The 15,315-nt window shown below is 33.5% G+C and overlaps 3 protein-coding genes across 3 annotated transcripts in view; 1 reads left to right on the top strand and 2 right to left on the bottom strand.

The window, feature by feature from the left end:
* Positions 1 to 18: 18 nt before the first annotated feature.
* On the bottom strand, positions 19 to 756 carry LOC107359124 (26S proteasome non-ATPase regulatory subunit 9). Its single transcript, XM_015925575.3, has 3 exons — positions 544 to 756; positions 354 to 453; positions 19 to 271 (listed from the first exon to the last, which is right to left on the bottom strand). Exons 1-3 carry the CDS (start codon positions 649 to 651, stop codon positions 177 to 179), a joined length of 303 nt encoding a protein of 100 aa, XP_015781061.2. The 5' UTR covers positions 652 to 756; the 3' UTR covers positions 19 to 176.
* Positions 757 to 912: 156 nt separating this feature from the next.
* LOC107359123 (uncharacterized) lies at positions 913 to 1,816 on the top strand. Its single transcript, XM_015925574.3, has 2 exons — positions 913 to 1,268; positions 1,329 to 1,816. The coding sequence occupies exons 1-2, from the start codon at positions 1,100 to 1,102 to the stop codon at positions 1,550 to 1,552; spliced, it is 393 nt and encodes a 130-aa protein (XP_015781060.2). The 5' UTR covers positions 913 to 1,099; the 3' UTR covers positions 1,553 to 1,816.
* A 4,069-nt stretch (positions 1,817 to 5,885) lies between these two features.
* eag (potassium voltage-gated channel protein ether a go-go) overlaps positions 5,886 to 15,315 on the bottom strand; it is a 59,734-nt gene continuing 50,304 nt past the window's right edge. Inside the window, exons 6-11 of the mRNA XM_015940522.3 lie at positions 13,248 to 13,434; positions 12,640 to 12,876; positions 12,329 to 12,527; positions 10,689 to 11,338; positions 7,967 to 8,904; positions 5,886 to 7,388 (exon numbers count right to left, since the gene is read on the bottom strand). Of these exons, the coding sequence (XP_015796008.1) occupies positions 6,836 to 7,388; positions 7,967 to 8,904; positions 10,689 to 11,338; positions 12,329 to 12,527; positions 12,640 to 12,876; positions 13,248 to 13,434 (2,764 nt within the window). The 3' untranslated portion in view covers positions 5,886 to 6,835. The remainder of the gene's footprint in view (positions 7,389 to 7,966; positions 8,905 to 10,688; positions 11,339 to 12,328; positions 12,528 to 12,639; positions 12,877 to 13,247; positions 13,435 to 15,315) is intronic.

Below are 15,315 nucleotides of genomic sequence, written 5' to 3'. Positions count from 1 at the left end.
TGTGATGACAAATGTGTGTAGGATGAATTGAATAGAACTTTAATTATAAATATCTGTTTTATTATTGGTTGTGTGATTGATTATTTGGTGTGGAAAAGAGTTTTGTTGGATAACAATTGATATTCAATACAGCATTTGTTTACAAAATAAAAGCACAGAAATGTAAGGTAAATTAGCTAAGAGGTTCCATTACCAGGACGGCTCATAGCATGGAACTCGTGTAGCTTCTTCTCCATTTGCTCAGTTAAATCTTTGCAGTCATTTGACAAGCCTAATGAATTAAATTTAGAAAAAAATTGGGTCAAAATCTTATATAAGTTTAAAAATTGAATTTTACTAGAAAAAATACTCACAGACTATCTTGTTCCTTGCTGTTCGTACTTGATAAATATCAACATCATTCCGAGGAAATCCTTCTTTGTCAACCAGTGGTTCATTCATTCCAATATTTAACTACATTGAGGGACACATAAAAGGCACTTATTAAGATTCTGCAATTGTTTTTATCGATATTATCATTGAATATGGAAATTTACGACTTACCGATTTAAGAATGTCTTGATAAACCAAGATTTCTTGTTCCAGATCAGCTCGTTTCTTTTGTAGATCCAATAACTCCTTACGGACTTTTTCACTTTCTTCGGATGACATATTGGCGAGGACAAAAATAATAAAGCAAAAAAAAATAAAAACAAAATGAATTGTCAACTTGATAAATTCAAAATAAAGAGATTCAAACCAGTTTGGTTGGTTATTATCAAAGAGTAAAGCAGCTTTTTCTTTGGTTGCTAGACAATATCGGTAGCCGTAACCGTGGTTATGTCATTAGGTTTTCTTGCAGATGTTATTAACAAATTGTTAATGTAGATCGGAACTTTCATGTCTTTGAAATTTTTGTATTAAACTTACAATTGTGACAAAGATAAAGTGTATCTTTGAACATCTATAAAATATCCAATGAACTATTTAGATTTTTATGTTTTCAGGTTTCATTTCAATTTGAATTTACCGCTCTTGATTTAGGTAAACATATTTGTTTTCATTCAGTCGTAATGCAATAACTAATAGTTAAGGCAAATCTTTACTTAATCAGTTGGCCATGTCGAACATATCAGGAAATCAATCTAGTGATATTAGAGCTAAATTAAAGAAGCTAAAAGAAGAGGAGAAAATTCTGGTCAAACTACTTCAACGAGTTGATGAACAACTGAACGCTTTGCGTGTAGAAGAAATTATTATTCGTCGTCATTTAAGATCAGACAATACAGGTAAGATTTATTGAAAATTTACTTTTTATTAAACCTTTAATTTGAAATTTTCTCTCCCAGCATCAATGTTTACAACAGATTTGCCTGTAACTGATGGAACCGAACATACATCTAATTCTGAGGCTGAAATGGGTACTGAGGCAACACTCCATTTAGAAGTTGATGAAGTTCTAAGAGCATTGGTTCAAAATGGTCAAGGAAACAATAAAAGCAATCAGCAAGAAGTTGAAGAGGAAGATGAAGATTCTCTGCATCAATCATTCTCTTCCAATCTAGTCCAGTAGCCAAATAATTAAATACCAACACTGGATTGTGATCAAATGGTAAACTTGTTAAGCTGCTTGTTGACAGAATTCGTTGACCATTTAGTGATGGACTTATCAACTGGCAAATGAGCAAATATACTCGACATTTCTTTATCAAAACTATCTAAAATGATAAAGAATATTTGCAATCAGAATCTGGCTAATTATGCATTACTGATTAACTCTACATTTTCTAATAACTCATTTTTTATTGATCTAATAAACTTTATATTCTTGTAATTATCGCCAAGACTCTGGAAATTTGTTAATTTTTTAAATTCGCCAAGGGATTATGTAAACCCTATTGATAATTAAGCACTTTTGTCAATTCATGGCTTTAAAATGATTTGTAGAAACGATTAGAATAAACAGAACTCTTCACTTTATTGAGGCAGCGAAATGTTGAATTTCTATGGGTGAAGGTCGAAGATGTCATAAAATTCGGTAAAAGAAGGCATGCTTTTTTAGGACAGCGTTTATAAAACGTCCATGCACTGATTTAGAATTTCACTTCATCTATTTCATGGCCAGGAATGTCGGATTAAAAATATGAGTTATTATTTGAAATAAAAACAGTAGACAGTTGAATGGTGGGTTGATGTAACTTCGCTACGATCAATATTGTCGAGTATGATAAAAACATTTGAAGATGAAACGACCAACAAGGCGATTTGCATTTATTTTGAAGGCGCAAACTTTCAGCTTAAAGATCTTTGTTGTATGCTAAGAAGGTCAATGTTTCGAGATCTGAATCCCCAATATCACCATTTTCTTCCACCATTGATTGGAATAATTTAAAACATTTGTAGGAGTCTGTAACACACAGTGGTGCATGCATAAAAATGTTATTGCTGGCGCCTTCGTCACTAGAATTGAGATCTTCAGCCACGTTTAAAATGAACTCAAGATCTGGATTTTTAACCATTGTAGCCTTGACCAGATTAATTAAAGCACTTCTTTTGGGGTGACGACCCAACTCTTCGAGCCTTCTTTTTATTAGAGGTAAGTTGTAGATATTTGTTCCTAATATTTTGATTGTCTCTTTCAGAGAACGATAACCAGAATAATCGATAATTTCCTGTTGTAGGTCTTTATTTTCAAGTAAAATGTACAAACGATCAATCTTTTCCCTCAGTAGATTATCGATCTTAGAACCAGCCAGTGCTGTGTCGACAATTGAGTTGATTAGAGAGAATTCGCCACAAAAAGTTTCAACAGCTTCCATCCATTGAGCTCCATACAAGTTAGGGTGTCCAAGTGGGAAATCGATAGCTTTGGACGCCTTATGTTTAAATTGAGCAGATAAACTTGGTGACGAATCGAAGATAGAATTGACAATAGAAACATATTCACTCAATAATTTGTGTTCCGAACGAAAGATTTCACAATATGAATCCAAAGTAATTATCAAACAAATCACATGTCGTAATTTAGGGAACAACGTTTTGAGAAATTGCCCGATCTGTATGCTCAAAGGACAGTTATCGGTGACGAGTAGAGACAATTTGTCAAAAGCTAGTCCTCGGTACAAATTGTTGAGTATAGCAAGTATTTCCTGCGATAAAGTAGTCAGATCAACATTTTCCATCACAGATACTTTGTATAAATGAGATCTTGAAGGTTTTCCATCAAGTACACCAACCATAAGGGTAACAATATTTCCACGACCGTTACACCAATGCTGTTTGACAATTAAGTAGATATTATGTTGAGAAACAAGATCCTTGAGTTTGCAGATTTTAGTTTCATACATGGGCTTTAAAACATGTGTTCTAATTTTATCCAAACTTGGTATAGGTTTTTTGAAGTGTTTGCTGAAAAATGAGCAAAATTCTGGGCTGGAAAATTTGGTTAGAGAAATGTTGACATTAAGACACAGCTCGATTAGATCAGTGTAGAACAGTTGATTAGCAGGTGAAAAATCATCAACAGCTTTTGTATCCAGCTCCTGTTTAATGGGTCGAATTAAAGTCTTTACATTTTCATATTCACATTTGATATCATCGTCCATTTCTATTTTAACATCACCACCTTTGTTTGCAGCGGGACTGGGTGGTATCGAAGGAAAGGTCTGATTAGCATTACTAGCCGAATCACCAATAGAAATGATATCATTGGTTTCATTTGTCTCATTCGTCTCATTTGTTTCATCTGCTGAAAGGTTTCCAGTTGAAGAAGCTGTTTCACTACCCTCACGGGCATCCGCTGGATTTTCACGCACAGATTTCAAATGGTTAATAGTTTTAAAATGTTCTTCCAATTCAATCATCTTGGTTCGACTAGTCATTGAAATATGAGTTTTACAAATTTTACAAATTAATCTTGATTTTTCAACAGCAAATTCAGTATAAAGTCGACAAGCTTGTTTAATCTTATCTCTGGTAGCCTTGTTAGTCATAACGGAGGAGGAGGAAATAAAGGATATCGTAAGTAGCAAAAATAATTAAATAAATAACATTAACGAAAGGATAGATGATAAATTGTTTATTCGTCTAGATACCAGGATTTTTATTTAAGTAAGGATTCGGATCATCTGTTTGCCCTACGGCTTAAACCAGCGCCGTCTGTTTGTTGGATCAGTGATTGTAGTTTTGTAGATTGTTATGACACAACCCTTAAAAAGATTTAAAGAGCAAGGTGATTGGTTCAGTTTTTTTAGAGCCGGATCTATTGGAAGAGATATTGGGTAAGATTTCATGATAGAAGATTTAAAAGTTCTTGCTATCTCAAAACATTGCCATGACTACAAATTTATCTCAAGAGCGGCTTTATATTATCTATTATCCTCACAAGATGGAGTTTTACCAAGCAAAACAAACATAAAGATATCTTTTTAACTTCTTTAAGCAAATACAGATGCCACTGTAAACAAACCTTTAACCATTAAAATGTAATCTTTTCAAAGTTGAATTTACATTAAAATTCAGTCGATTGATCAACTGATTTAAAATGAGTGATGAAAAGACAAGAGTCAGTAATTAAAAAAGCCCATCAAATCAGTTGAAAATGAGAAGAAAAAAGGAAAGAAGAAAAAAAAGGTAAAAAGAAAAAGGTTGAACCCAAATGATAATTTCAAGAGTTTTCATTCCCTTCACACCCAGAACTTGAAGATTTTACAATGAAGATGATAATAATGGAGAAACAAGAATCATCAATCTGTCCACTTTTACCACACCCAAAACAAGGTACTGGTCAAGAAGCAAGTTGAGAGTAAAAAAAGGAAAGAACCTAAAAAAACATTTCCATTTTGAAACCAATGAAAATGAAACAAAATTAGATTCCTAAATCTTTGATTGTCATTTTGATGAACCAGAGCGAGCCAAAAAAACCTCATTAATCTAAACTCAAACCCAAATGATTATTCATTTAGAACAAGGTTTTTCACATTTTTAACCCAAACACTGACCAGAAAAATAATCACAAAATATCAATCACAAGCAAAGCCAAGTTTAATCTGTTAACAAACAAATGTTAAGTGTTGACCATTTATCGATTAATGAAAATTGATTGACAAAAATGGCATCTCTAACCATTTCCCCAAACTTGATCAATGCAAGCTAAATCATTTAGCTTTTGACTAATAAACAGATGAAAGTGAATTGATAAATTGTTGCCATTACCAGAGACGGTTGGAATTGTTTGTTTCAATTTCAATCTTGGACAGAGAGCCACAAAAAAATGGGTTCAATTTAACCCAAATGATGATAGAGAAGAAGAGGAAATTATTTTTCACTTTTCCGCCAACAATTTGTTTACTAATGAACCAGATTTAATCATTTTTACTCGACTCATTTGTCGTCCAATTATTACAATATCAACATCCATTATCATATTAAATAAACTGTGCCATGATTTTCAATTAAGTGAATAACTGTTGTTGTTGTCCAAAGATAAACCAATTATTTATGTTTCCCTTGAGTTGATACCTTAAGGCTGACCCAAAGTATCCCTTGAAAATCCCTTACAAGAGTCAGATAAACAAATGTGTCAACCTTTATTCAGTTGAACACCAAATTTGATTACATTCAATGTAAACATATTTAACGGTTAAATATTGAAGGTTCAATTGATTGCTTCAACATCATTAATCAATATTTAGGTTTTCAATCGTTTTCTCAGCCAGAGTTGAGAAGAAACTTGAATTTCACTGAAAATTTCCTCAAGTGTCTAGTTTAAATAGGCAAGAGTAATGAAGCCAACTAACCTGAAAATGAAACGAATGTTCATTATTAATAGTAATATTTACTGAGTAAATTGCCTGGGAGGAGAAAATGTTTTAGAAGACAGAATTGAAAGAAAAGTGGAAATGAAATGAGAGAAAAAATTGAGTCACTTTTATCCATTTTAAGAAACAAAAAGACCGTAATTATTAACAAGAATTGACAATTATTTCAGTTTTTTCTTCATTTCTTATATTTTTTTGTCAAAATATCATATTTTTGTTTCATCTCAATAATAACAACAACATATTGTGCTTGTAACATGGTAAGGAATGTAATCATTATCATTGGAAAAGAAAGAGGTTTGATAATAATATCTTTATGTTTACATTGAATGTGTAAAGATAATGAAGACTTGAATTGAAAACTGAATGGACAGAGAAAAGGTTAAACGGGAAAACGGCGAGGAATCGGGAAAAGTGCTCAAGTGCTGTAAGTGTGTTAAGTGTAAAATGAGTTTTCTTCTTGTTGTTGTCTGTCCGCTTTGCATTTTGTATTAGGCATTTAAGGTGAGCCAGGTCAACCTTGGAGTGATGAGGTGATTTATGATGATACAATGTTGAGAAGATGCGCTGAGAAGAACAAAAAATTTTACCAAAAAAAAGAATGATATTGATGAATGTTGGTCCGTTTTGCGTCCGACTATTCAATGATCATAATGATGATGGTGATGAAGGAATGAAGATATTGATCATCATTTTGAACTCAGTTTTTGTCTCACTTTTTGTTGAACAAAAGGTCTTCTTCTGGTCAGACGAAAGTTGCAATTTGAGCTGTTTTGTCAGCGGGATTTTTTGTATTATTATGGTCATCTTTTATGATGATAAAATAAAAAAAAATTGATATTCTTTTGATTGTGATTAGAGTATTTTGTATCAGGCATAGTATTTTATCTGATTAAATCTATTCAATTGTCCTTTTTGATCCACAATTTTCGGTTCGCCAACAACTCTTGATGAGCTTTTCCAGGTTTTTAAGGTTAATGTTTTGTGTGCATTTTTGGATGGATTGTTTTGATTAGTAAAATGGTTGCTGGCGGGTCTCACAGTTTTGAAGTTAAATCGGGATCTTCATCTGTTGCACCGGCGTCTTGTTCAGCAATCTCGGTTTCCATCATTGCTCGCACTTCGTCCACTTTGCTTGTTGCTTTCATGGCAGTTGAGGCTGTGCTGGTTGATGTTGCTGGAGCTGTTGCTCCGGTTGTTGGAGTTGCTCTTGACTGACTACTTGACTGTGTAACTGGTAAACTTGCTGGTCCTGGTCCGGAACCGAAAAAGGTTGTTCCACTTGAAGCGGCTGCTGGACTTGGTGATTGGCTTGAAGATCCACTCACTTTGGTGAGGAAAGATGATTTCAGTGAACGGGAACCTTTAACTTGACTTGAACTTGAATCTTTACTCTTTGTGCTCATTCCTTTATCACTTTGACTCTTCTTGACCACAACTCCACCTTTACCATCCTCTGAGATTCCTCTGTTGTGAACATTACTTGGAACTGGTGAGAGCATAAATTCAGGCTGATTGGCTATTGGATTGGGTGAGGCAGCATTGCTTTGATAAACAGAAGACAGGGAGGATACTTTTTCACTCAATTCCCTGAATGAACAAGAGAAGAATAAAAATGAAAATAAAAAAGTGTGTTAAAAAGAAAACAATTTTTTTATAATTGTCAATGTAACCATTGAAAATGTTTTACATGAAAAATTGTTATTATCCAGTCAATATCAATGAAAATAAATAACATTCGTCTCTAGACAATGTTTCATTAAAAATATTCATCTGTTAGCATTAGCAAAAGATTCTAACATTCACCAAATTTTTCTATTTTTTTCGTTAAAAGGTTAGTTTTTCATTTTACAATCAAAGCCTCACATTTTACAATGAACATGATTGGAACTGATTGAAAGCGAAATTCACAAATGCTTGAAACTCTCATACATTGAAAGATTAATTTGAATTTGCCTAAAGTTAATCTAACAGAGTTTTAAGCTAATGAAAAGTTTTGAGTAAATTTTTTGGAAATCTGTTTTGAGAATTTGAAGGAAAGCTGAGAATCTCATCCAAACCTAAATCACGATCGTATATCAATATTTGAGGTTATGAAGACTGCTGTGCTCGAAATTTCTTGTGACTCGCTATTTTTTGTATTTGAAATTTAAAGTGTCTCTACTTACGCCAAATGATCGTCGATTTTATTTACACGCGAACTGAGCTTTTGAATTTCCAACTTTAAATCGACCCTCATATCGATCAGTGAGGCCACAATTTGTTGATAGTCAACATTATTAATGCTCTTTGGATGCAAGACAATTTTAGTGTCGCCCTTTTCTCCCGTCGAATCACCCGTCATTTTACCCGTTGTGCCCATACTTGTTGTGGTCGATGAAGTTGTTGTTCCAGTTATCTCAATAGGCTCTTTGGCTTCCTCAATAGTCTCAGGTCTTCCTGAAGAGGTTGGTATTCGCGGCCATTTGTTACCCTGTGTCGGTGGACGAATGTCTTTAACCACATGAATGTGTTCCGACTTTTTGCAAACAAGTTCAGTTCTTCGACCACCCGAGTTGTTGTCATCATACTCTTTATCCAAACCAAGAGCAGCATTGATCGAGTTGTTGGTTGCTGCACTGGCCAAGGCTGCAGCCCATCGAGAAGCTTTACTTGCAGCCGATGAACCACGAGAATCACCAATGTTGGATTCACCAAAAGTCTTGTTGCTCTCTGAATGTAAACTTTCCCCAGGCGCCACTCCACCACCAACACCACCAGTTCCAGCACTGGCAGCATGGGCAGCATGTGCAAGTCCTGCCAGTCTCATGGCCAATCCCCCGCCACCGCCACCACCAACTCCACCCGAACCAGGAAGACCATGACCTGAACCAGGGAAACCCTTTTCTGGATCAGTACTGCTAACCGCCGTGTTGGGAATTGTCGGTGGATTGGATGATGAAGGCCGGGAAAAGGTTGGAACTGAACTTGTGTCTGAAGGTTTTCGAAATTTGGAAAATATTTTACGAACTAAATGATCTTGAGCAAGGTCTGGTTGAGGATCGTGTTTACGTCGTTCAGCAAGTTCCATTTCCCTTTTAACATCGGCAACTTTACGGAAAATAAGCTAAAGAAGAGTAAAGAGAAAAAGTCAATTAGAAAAGCGCATAAACAAATGTTTCAACACGATCATTATCATCTAATCCTTTTCACATGAACACAAAAATCTGTTCATGTGAAAAGGTCAAAGAAAAACGTTGAATATTAAAAGAGGCAAATGAACTGAATGAATCTCTCAGAGCAATGAACAGTTTAATAAATAGTTTAATGAGTTGAAGACAATGGAAATCAATTATGTTCAAAATGTTTCAACATTAATATCATGATTGGAAGGAGAAAAAGTAAACAAGGAAAAAGAAGCTCCAGAATCGATAACATTGATTATTTCAAAACAATATTCAATTATCTGGTAAACCTGGAAACCTTCAACGAATTGCTATTAAATTCTTGAAAATACAAAATTCAAAGTTTCCATGTTCGTCAAGTATTTAATGTGCTACAATTGAAGAATGAAAATTTGCTGACTAACAAGCGATTATAAAATTGACGGTGAAATGAGTTAAATCCGATTAATTTTTGTGTTCCTTTGAAGAGAGTTGCAAGACGATACATGATATTAAAGAGTAAAGTGTTTACATCTTTCAACTCGAATGATGGCAAGATATTAATCAACCGATTAATCTCATATTGAACGGATTATCATTACAAGAATGAAAAGAAATGTTTATCTAAATGATTTGGTAAAGAAACGGTTGAAAGTAAAGAATCATTTTTTTCCACTTTACTCTCGAGTTTAGACAATTTTTAAGGTTGAGAGTCGTCAAGATGAGAGTAAAGATGATGTTGAATAAGTGGGTGGAGAAGAAGACAAAGGAAGAGACAATGTGATTAAAGTGTTAACCAAGCAAGGTTAAACTGGGTCGACATGAAGTTTGCATATAAACCCTTCTCCAAATCTGATTCACTTATTGAGGGCTAAACCAGCATTCTGAAAGTGATCATCGTTATCAAAGCGATTATGATATATTCTTGTAATCACCTTAAAGAGATTTGTCTAATGGAAATTTTCTTCGAGTTCGAGGAGAAAGGTTGACAAAAAATTGAAAACCAAGGGAATGAGAATTGATTGATGAGAGAAGAAAAAATTGGAGTAAAATGAAAGTTGATGAGAGTTGAAGTTGGGTGAAAAATGTGGTTCACTTGTTAGCAACAGCGATCATTGCTTTTACCAGCAATTGATCTGCAATCTTCGTCTTTAGACTCTTTTGGTCAAAATTTTCGACTTTCTTTTTGTTCTTCTGAACATTAAAATTTTCAGGAAAAGAAATTGAACACGTTTTAGACTCAACTCAATATAATGAGAATTGAAGTAATTTCTTGAAAATAATTTTCCATTTTTTCCACTTTTCCAAAGACAATCAACATTTTTGCAGACACTTTATCATCAGCATTCTATGTGATCTAATGTGATATAAAATGTGATAAATCGATTCAACACTCAATGATGTTATTAGATAAAACAAGAAATATATTTAAGATTGAAATGCAATCTCAATTCAATCATTGATTCAAAAATGTCTGTTAAACGAGCTGAAAGTTCTGTCAATTTCAATTTCGAAATCCCACAAAACTGAGTAAAAGTACAAAGAGTTGATCGCAAGTCAATCTGGCAAACAATTTCAACATCAACGCTTGAAGGCAAAAGTGAATAGAAAATTCGATAATAGAAGTTCAGATTTTCATTGAATTATAAACATTTATAAACATTTTTGCATATTTCGAATATTCGATTTTCTCTAAATTGTTTCCCATGACAATGAATGATCATGTTCAGGTGTAATCTTTACTTACCCGATGCCTTAGATTATAAGTTAACATTAAATTGCGAGCAAATGAATTTGCAAAAGTATGATAAAAGTTGAGCACTTCGAGTAATTTATCTCTCTTTATTGCATGTAAATCACAATATGTTAGAGCACGCACATTGGCACAAGACTGGCCAATGGTCGGCTCCTTCCAGAAAGCATCACCAAACACATCACCTTTACCCAGTATGGCGACCACCTCATCATCTTGGATAACCTCAAGTGAACCCGAGACAACAAAGCAAAGTGTATCAATAGATTCACCTGAATGGTAAAGCAAATCACCGGGCGCCGAATGGTCCATTGAAAAGTACATTGCTAAAGCTCTAAGGCAACCATCAGAGGCTAAACGGAAGGCGGGATGTTCATTGAACACTTTACGGTTAAGGTGGACACAAATGTCGGCCGTCATGTCCTTTGGACAATAACTGAGAACCTTTTTAGTATCGATTCCCTTCGACATGGCCCAAGTGGAGACCACATAGTCCATTACCCGTTCACTCAATGCTTTGGGCACTTCATGAAGCTTCATGAATTCACGAACATTGTTCAACATGTCATGATAACGAGCAGTTGCCGAAGTCATTTGCTGTATTATGGTAGTTACATGACCAAATATAGTTGCATAGAGTAAAGCTGTAAAGAAGAAAAGAAAATTTTTTTACTTTTCCTTCTTTACTGGGAGTTTACACTCCCAGTCAACATGTTAATAGCGTTAACAGATTGACTATTTTTTTGCCTTCTTTTCATTTCCTTTTCGCTTCAAACCATTTTTGAGGTTGAAATAATTACTATTGATGTAATTAAATGATTCATCATTAATATTAATATTCACAATAAGGTTGGAAGAATTTTTTTTTGTCGAATATTTTTTTCTCTTTTTTCTTCTTCGCCTGCTTTGTTCGACTTTCCCTGAATCGCCCACTGAATTGAAGACAAATAATGTTGACTTAATCATTAATAGTGATAAAGTAGATTGCGAGTGTAAAGGAGAGTAAATGGTAAATGATCAAAAGTTATCATGAAAGTAAATGACTTTTCCATGTCCCTGCCAATTCTGTTCAATTCAATCTCATTCTTATTTGATAATCGATTGGCCCCCTGAGGGCCTTTGAATATCATTAAGCTTTGCAACACTCGAGGAACAAAAGAAAAGTGAAATAAAAATAAGATGCTGATGATGATGAAGATGAGAATGGTGCAAGGAATGTCATGACTAATAATGTGAATGTGAAAAGAGAATTGAAATGTTGGCCCATTGTTGCAATTTTCCCAATCATTAGCAGAAAAGGTAACTCGATTGGAATTATCTTTTTTAATCAATTTCGACAATTGTTCAATAATGGGTTGAAGCGAAAACAAAAGGTGAAATTTGTCGAGATTTTGGTGAAATTTGAGAAATTTTGATTTTTCTCTTTTCAGGCAAAAAAAACTCTTTTGTTCACCTTTTTCAACCAAATTGAAGGAAACAAAAGAGAACAGGAAAAAATGAAAAATTCATTTCATGGAGTCCCTCGAGTCTTGGAGTCTCTCATTTGAATAATTATCAACTTTAAATCTTGTCTTTTTCCGTGTCTCTTTCCTTCTACTCTTATTTAGATTAACATTAAAAGGTTAATTAATTACCTCCAATGATCATCATACAAATGGTGAAAACTTTTTCATTGTCAGTTTCCGGCGCAACATTACCAAATCCAACACTAGTCATGCAAGTCATGGTGAAATATAAGGCGGTGACATACATGGTTCCACGCTGAGGGCCTCCAGTTAATTCTGGTCTCATTGTTATACTTGTAGCATCGGTTACCGTGAAATTAAATGGTTGCTAATTATTATGTTAAGGTTGGGAATGGAAAGTAAAGAGAGAAAAAATTGGGTCACAAAAGGTTAGTGGGTAAAGTTCATGAAAAAGTGGTTTGGTAAAGAATGAGTTTTACTTTTGTTATGTTTCCAAGTTTCCAAAGCCAACCGTAAACGAAACCATTTTCCGCATCTGAACGACCAATGCTGTACCAAATGCATGCTAACCAATGGGCAACCAGCATATAAAAACATAAAAGTAAAATGAGCATTGCGGCTCCATATTCAAGGTAACGATCCAATTTACGGACAACCCGACCAAGACGAAGGAGACGCACCACTTTAAGAGCACTGAAAAGACTTCCTATTCCTTGCTATCGATTGGGGAAAAGGCAAATGTAAACAACAATTAACAGTCATTAATAATTTTACGACAAAAATTTTAAAGTTTTCTTGTTAAATGACAAGTTTCGGCTTTAAAATATCAACATTCAGTGTTTGTGTGAAGACTTGATTATTGGTCAATCAACTTAAGCATTTACTCTCAACTCGCTGGTCTAATCTTGATTTTCGCCTTTAAGCCTTTCTTTGCCTGTAAACACTGTAAGCTGATGCTTTTTAGAGCGTCGATTGATGTTTAACTGAAAACCTGTGGAATGTTTGAAAAGTTTTTCTCAGAGTAATAGTTGAACTTTTAACATTCTAGTTGTTGGTTAACACTTTGTAACGCGTTTTTAATGCTTACTTCTTCAACATCATCAAAGGCATTGAAAATATCATATGGTAGGCACGATAAAAGATCAATTATGAACCAACTTTTAAGATAGTTCATACGTATTATTTTAGGATCCGAGACAACTTCACCTCCAGGTCCGACAAAGGTTGTATGAAAATTGAGCACAATGTCAATGAAAAATATGACATCTACAATGCTAAAAGAGAAAAGGAAGAAAAGAAAAATGCAGATAAAATCATCATTAGAACAATTGCAATCAGAATTATTTTCGAATTGAAACTGTCATCCAAGCTGCCATTAAATTTTCCAAAGAACAAAATGTTTCTGTTCAAAACTTTACTGTTTTACAGAGAGTTCAATGAAAAGTGAAACTCAAGTCAATCAATATTAAACACATTTGATAATCATTCAACCCTTGGAGTAAAAAGCAATAAAATTTCAGCAAAAGTCAAAAATTGAAAACAAAACAGTGAAAAGGGAAAAAATGTTTCCCTGATTTGAAAATCACTATAATCATTTTAATCGCTAGTTTATGCCAGTTTGACTTTTCTGTGAAATGTCCACTTTTGCTAGACTAAACTTTATCAGGTTTCTGGTTTCACATGAGCAACTTTACACTGAACCAATTGTCACCTTGCCTGCAGTTTTAAACATAAACACAAATAGAGCATAAACAGGTTTCATCGACCAATGAATTTCAATAAACAAATCAAACTGCAAAAAAAACATTATAAATCTAAGTCGCTCTCAAGTCCCAATTATCATGACTTTTCCCTCCCAAGACTCTGGCTCACTCCCAGGCACTTTTCACTCCCAGAACTTATTTTTCAATTGAAAAAAGTAAAAGATGAAAAAAAGTAAATTTCAAACTCTAATTAGCAATTTGTAGACCTTTTAACCTCACTCTTTTTTTACTGTTGCCATTTTAATCACATTTAGCAGGTAAACCTTGCAACAATGGTTACAGGTTTAAGTTGAAAGGTAAAGGCAATGAAAGTGCAGCTTAATGTTAACTCAATTATATTAGAGTATTACCTTTATTTGGATATAATTGAGTAGCAAATAGAGCAAAAGAAAAGGCAGTAAACAATAATGGAAGAATAATGTTGATAATAGAAAAGAAGAAGAATCCAAGTTATCATTTTTTTTTCTCTTCTTCACTTTCCTTTCATCTTGTTTACCATTCCAACTGATTATGAGTTGAATGAAATTGCTGGCTGATTGCCGTGAATCTGCATTGAAACGTGATTAATTTCAATTGTATTATTCAAGAAAATGTTTCCATTAATTTGTTTATCCATCAATAACTGTTATTAACATTAAGATAACAATTATTATTCATTGAAATATCGTCATTTCTTATTTGCTCTTTGATTGTTTCAAGCATTTAAATCATTTTAAATCATTTACTTTTTTCAGTTTAACATTTAACGATTTAAAGTTTTGATACTTTGATTTAATTTGATCAAGTTTGATCAATAAATTTCCATCAATTGTTTCCAAAAGAAGCTCATTAAGAGCTTTAATGATTGGAAGAAATTGATTTGGAATTTTTTATGCAAAAATATTCGATACTTTTGAATGTTGCTCAAATGAACAGAAAAATCTGATCATTTGAACTCATGTTTTCGATGAGACTAACATTCGAACATTTTTTTTCTTTTTTTCTTCTTTTTTCGGTTTTTTTGTTTGAATTATTTGTTCATATTAACAGAGACTGATTAACATTCACAATGAATAACTTGAAATGATTATCATTCAGAGGAAAACAAAACTTTGAACTTGATTCTATCGTATGATCTGAATGATAAATATTTACAATCAATCATAGAAAGCATTTGCTTTTCTTTTTTTCATCCTTTCCATGCTTTCGGAATATCAAGAATTTTTCCAATCGTAATCATGATTATGTTATCAGAAAAGATGAGTTGAAAAATTTTTACTTGCAAAATCCAATTTTCACCTTTTCCATCTTAATCAAACACTTCAATTGATTTGATTCAATCAACGGAAATGCCAAGCCAAACTGCATCAAGTTATTATAATTGTGCAACGAAAAGTTGATCAGAATTCTGGT

This window comes from Tetranychus urticae, chromosome 1 (genome assembly GCF_039701765.1).
Source record: "Tetranychus urticae isolate SD_2017Ah chromosome 1, NJAU_TeUrti_SD_1.0, whole genome shotgun sequence".
NCBI classification, from domain to species: domain Eukaryota; kingdom Metazoa; phylum Arthropoda; class Arachnida; order Trombidiformes; family Tetranychidae; genus Tetranychus; species Tetranychus urticae.
Note: the sequence above shows the minus strand (reverse complement) of the source record. Positions and strands in the feature narration are given on the sequence as shown.

What these genes read in the sequence shown, in the direction of transcription:
- LOC107359124 (XM_015925575.3), bottom strand. Translation starts at nt 651, where the DNA reads ATGTCATCCGAAGAAAGTGAAAAAGTCCGTAAGGAGTTATTGGATCTA. An exon ending in ATCAAGACATTCTTAAATCG is followed by an intron (nt 454 to 543) that starts GTAAGTCGTAAA and finishes CCCTCAATGTAG; the next exon opens with TTAAATATTGGAATGAATGA. An exon ending in AGCAAGGAACAAGATAGTCT is followed by an intron (nt 272 to 353) that starts GTGAGTATTTTT and finishes TTAATTCATTAG; the next exon opens with GCTTGTCAAATGACTGCAAA.
- LOC107359123 (XM_015925574.3), top strand. Translation starts at nt 1,100, where the DNA reads ATGTCGAACATATCAGGAAATCAATCTAGTGATATTAGAGCTAAATTA. An exon ending in TTTAAGATCAGACAATACAG is followed by an intron (nt 1,269 to 1,328) that starts GTAAGATTTATT and finishes TTTCTCTCCCAG; the next exon opens with CATCAATGTTTACAACAGAT.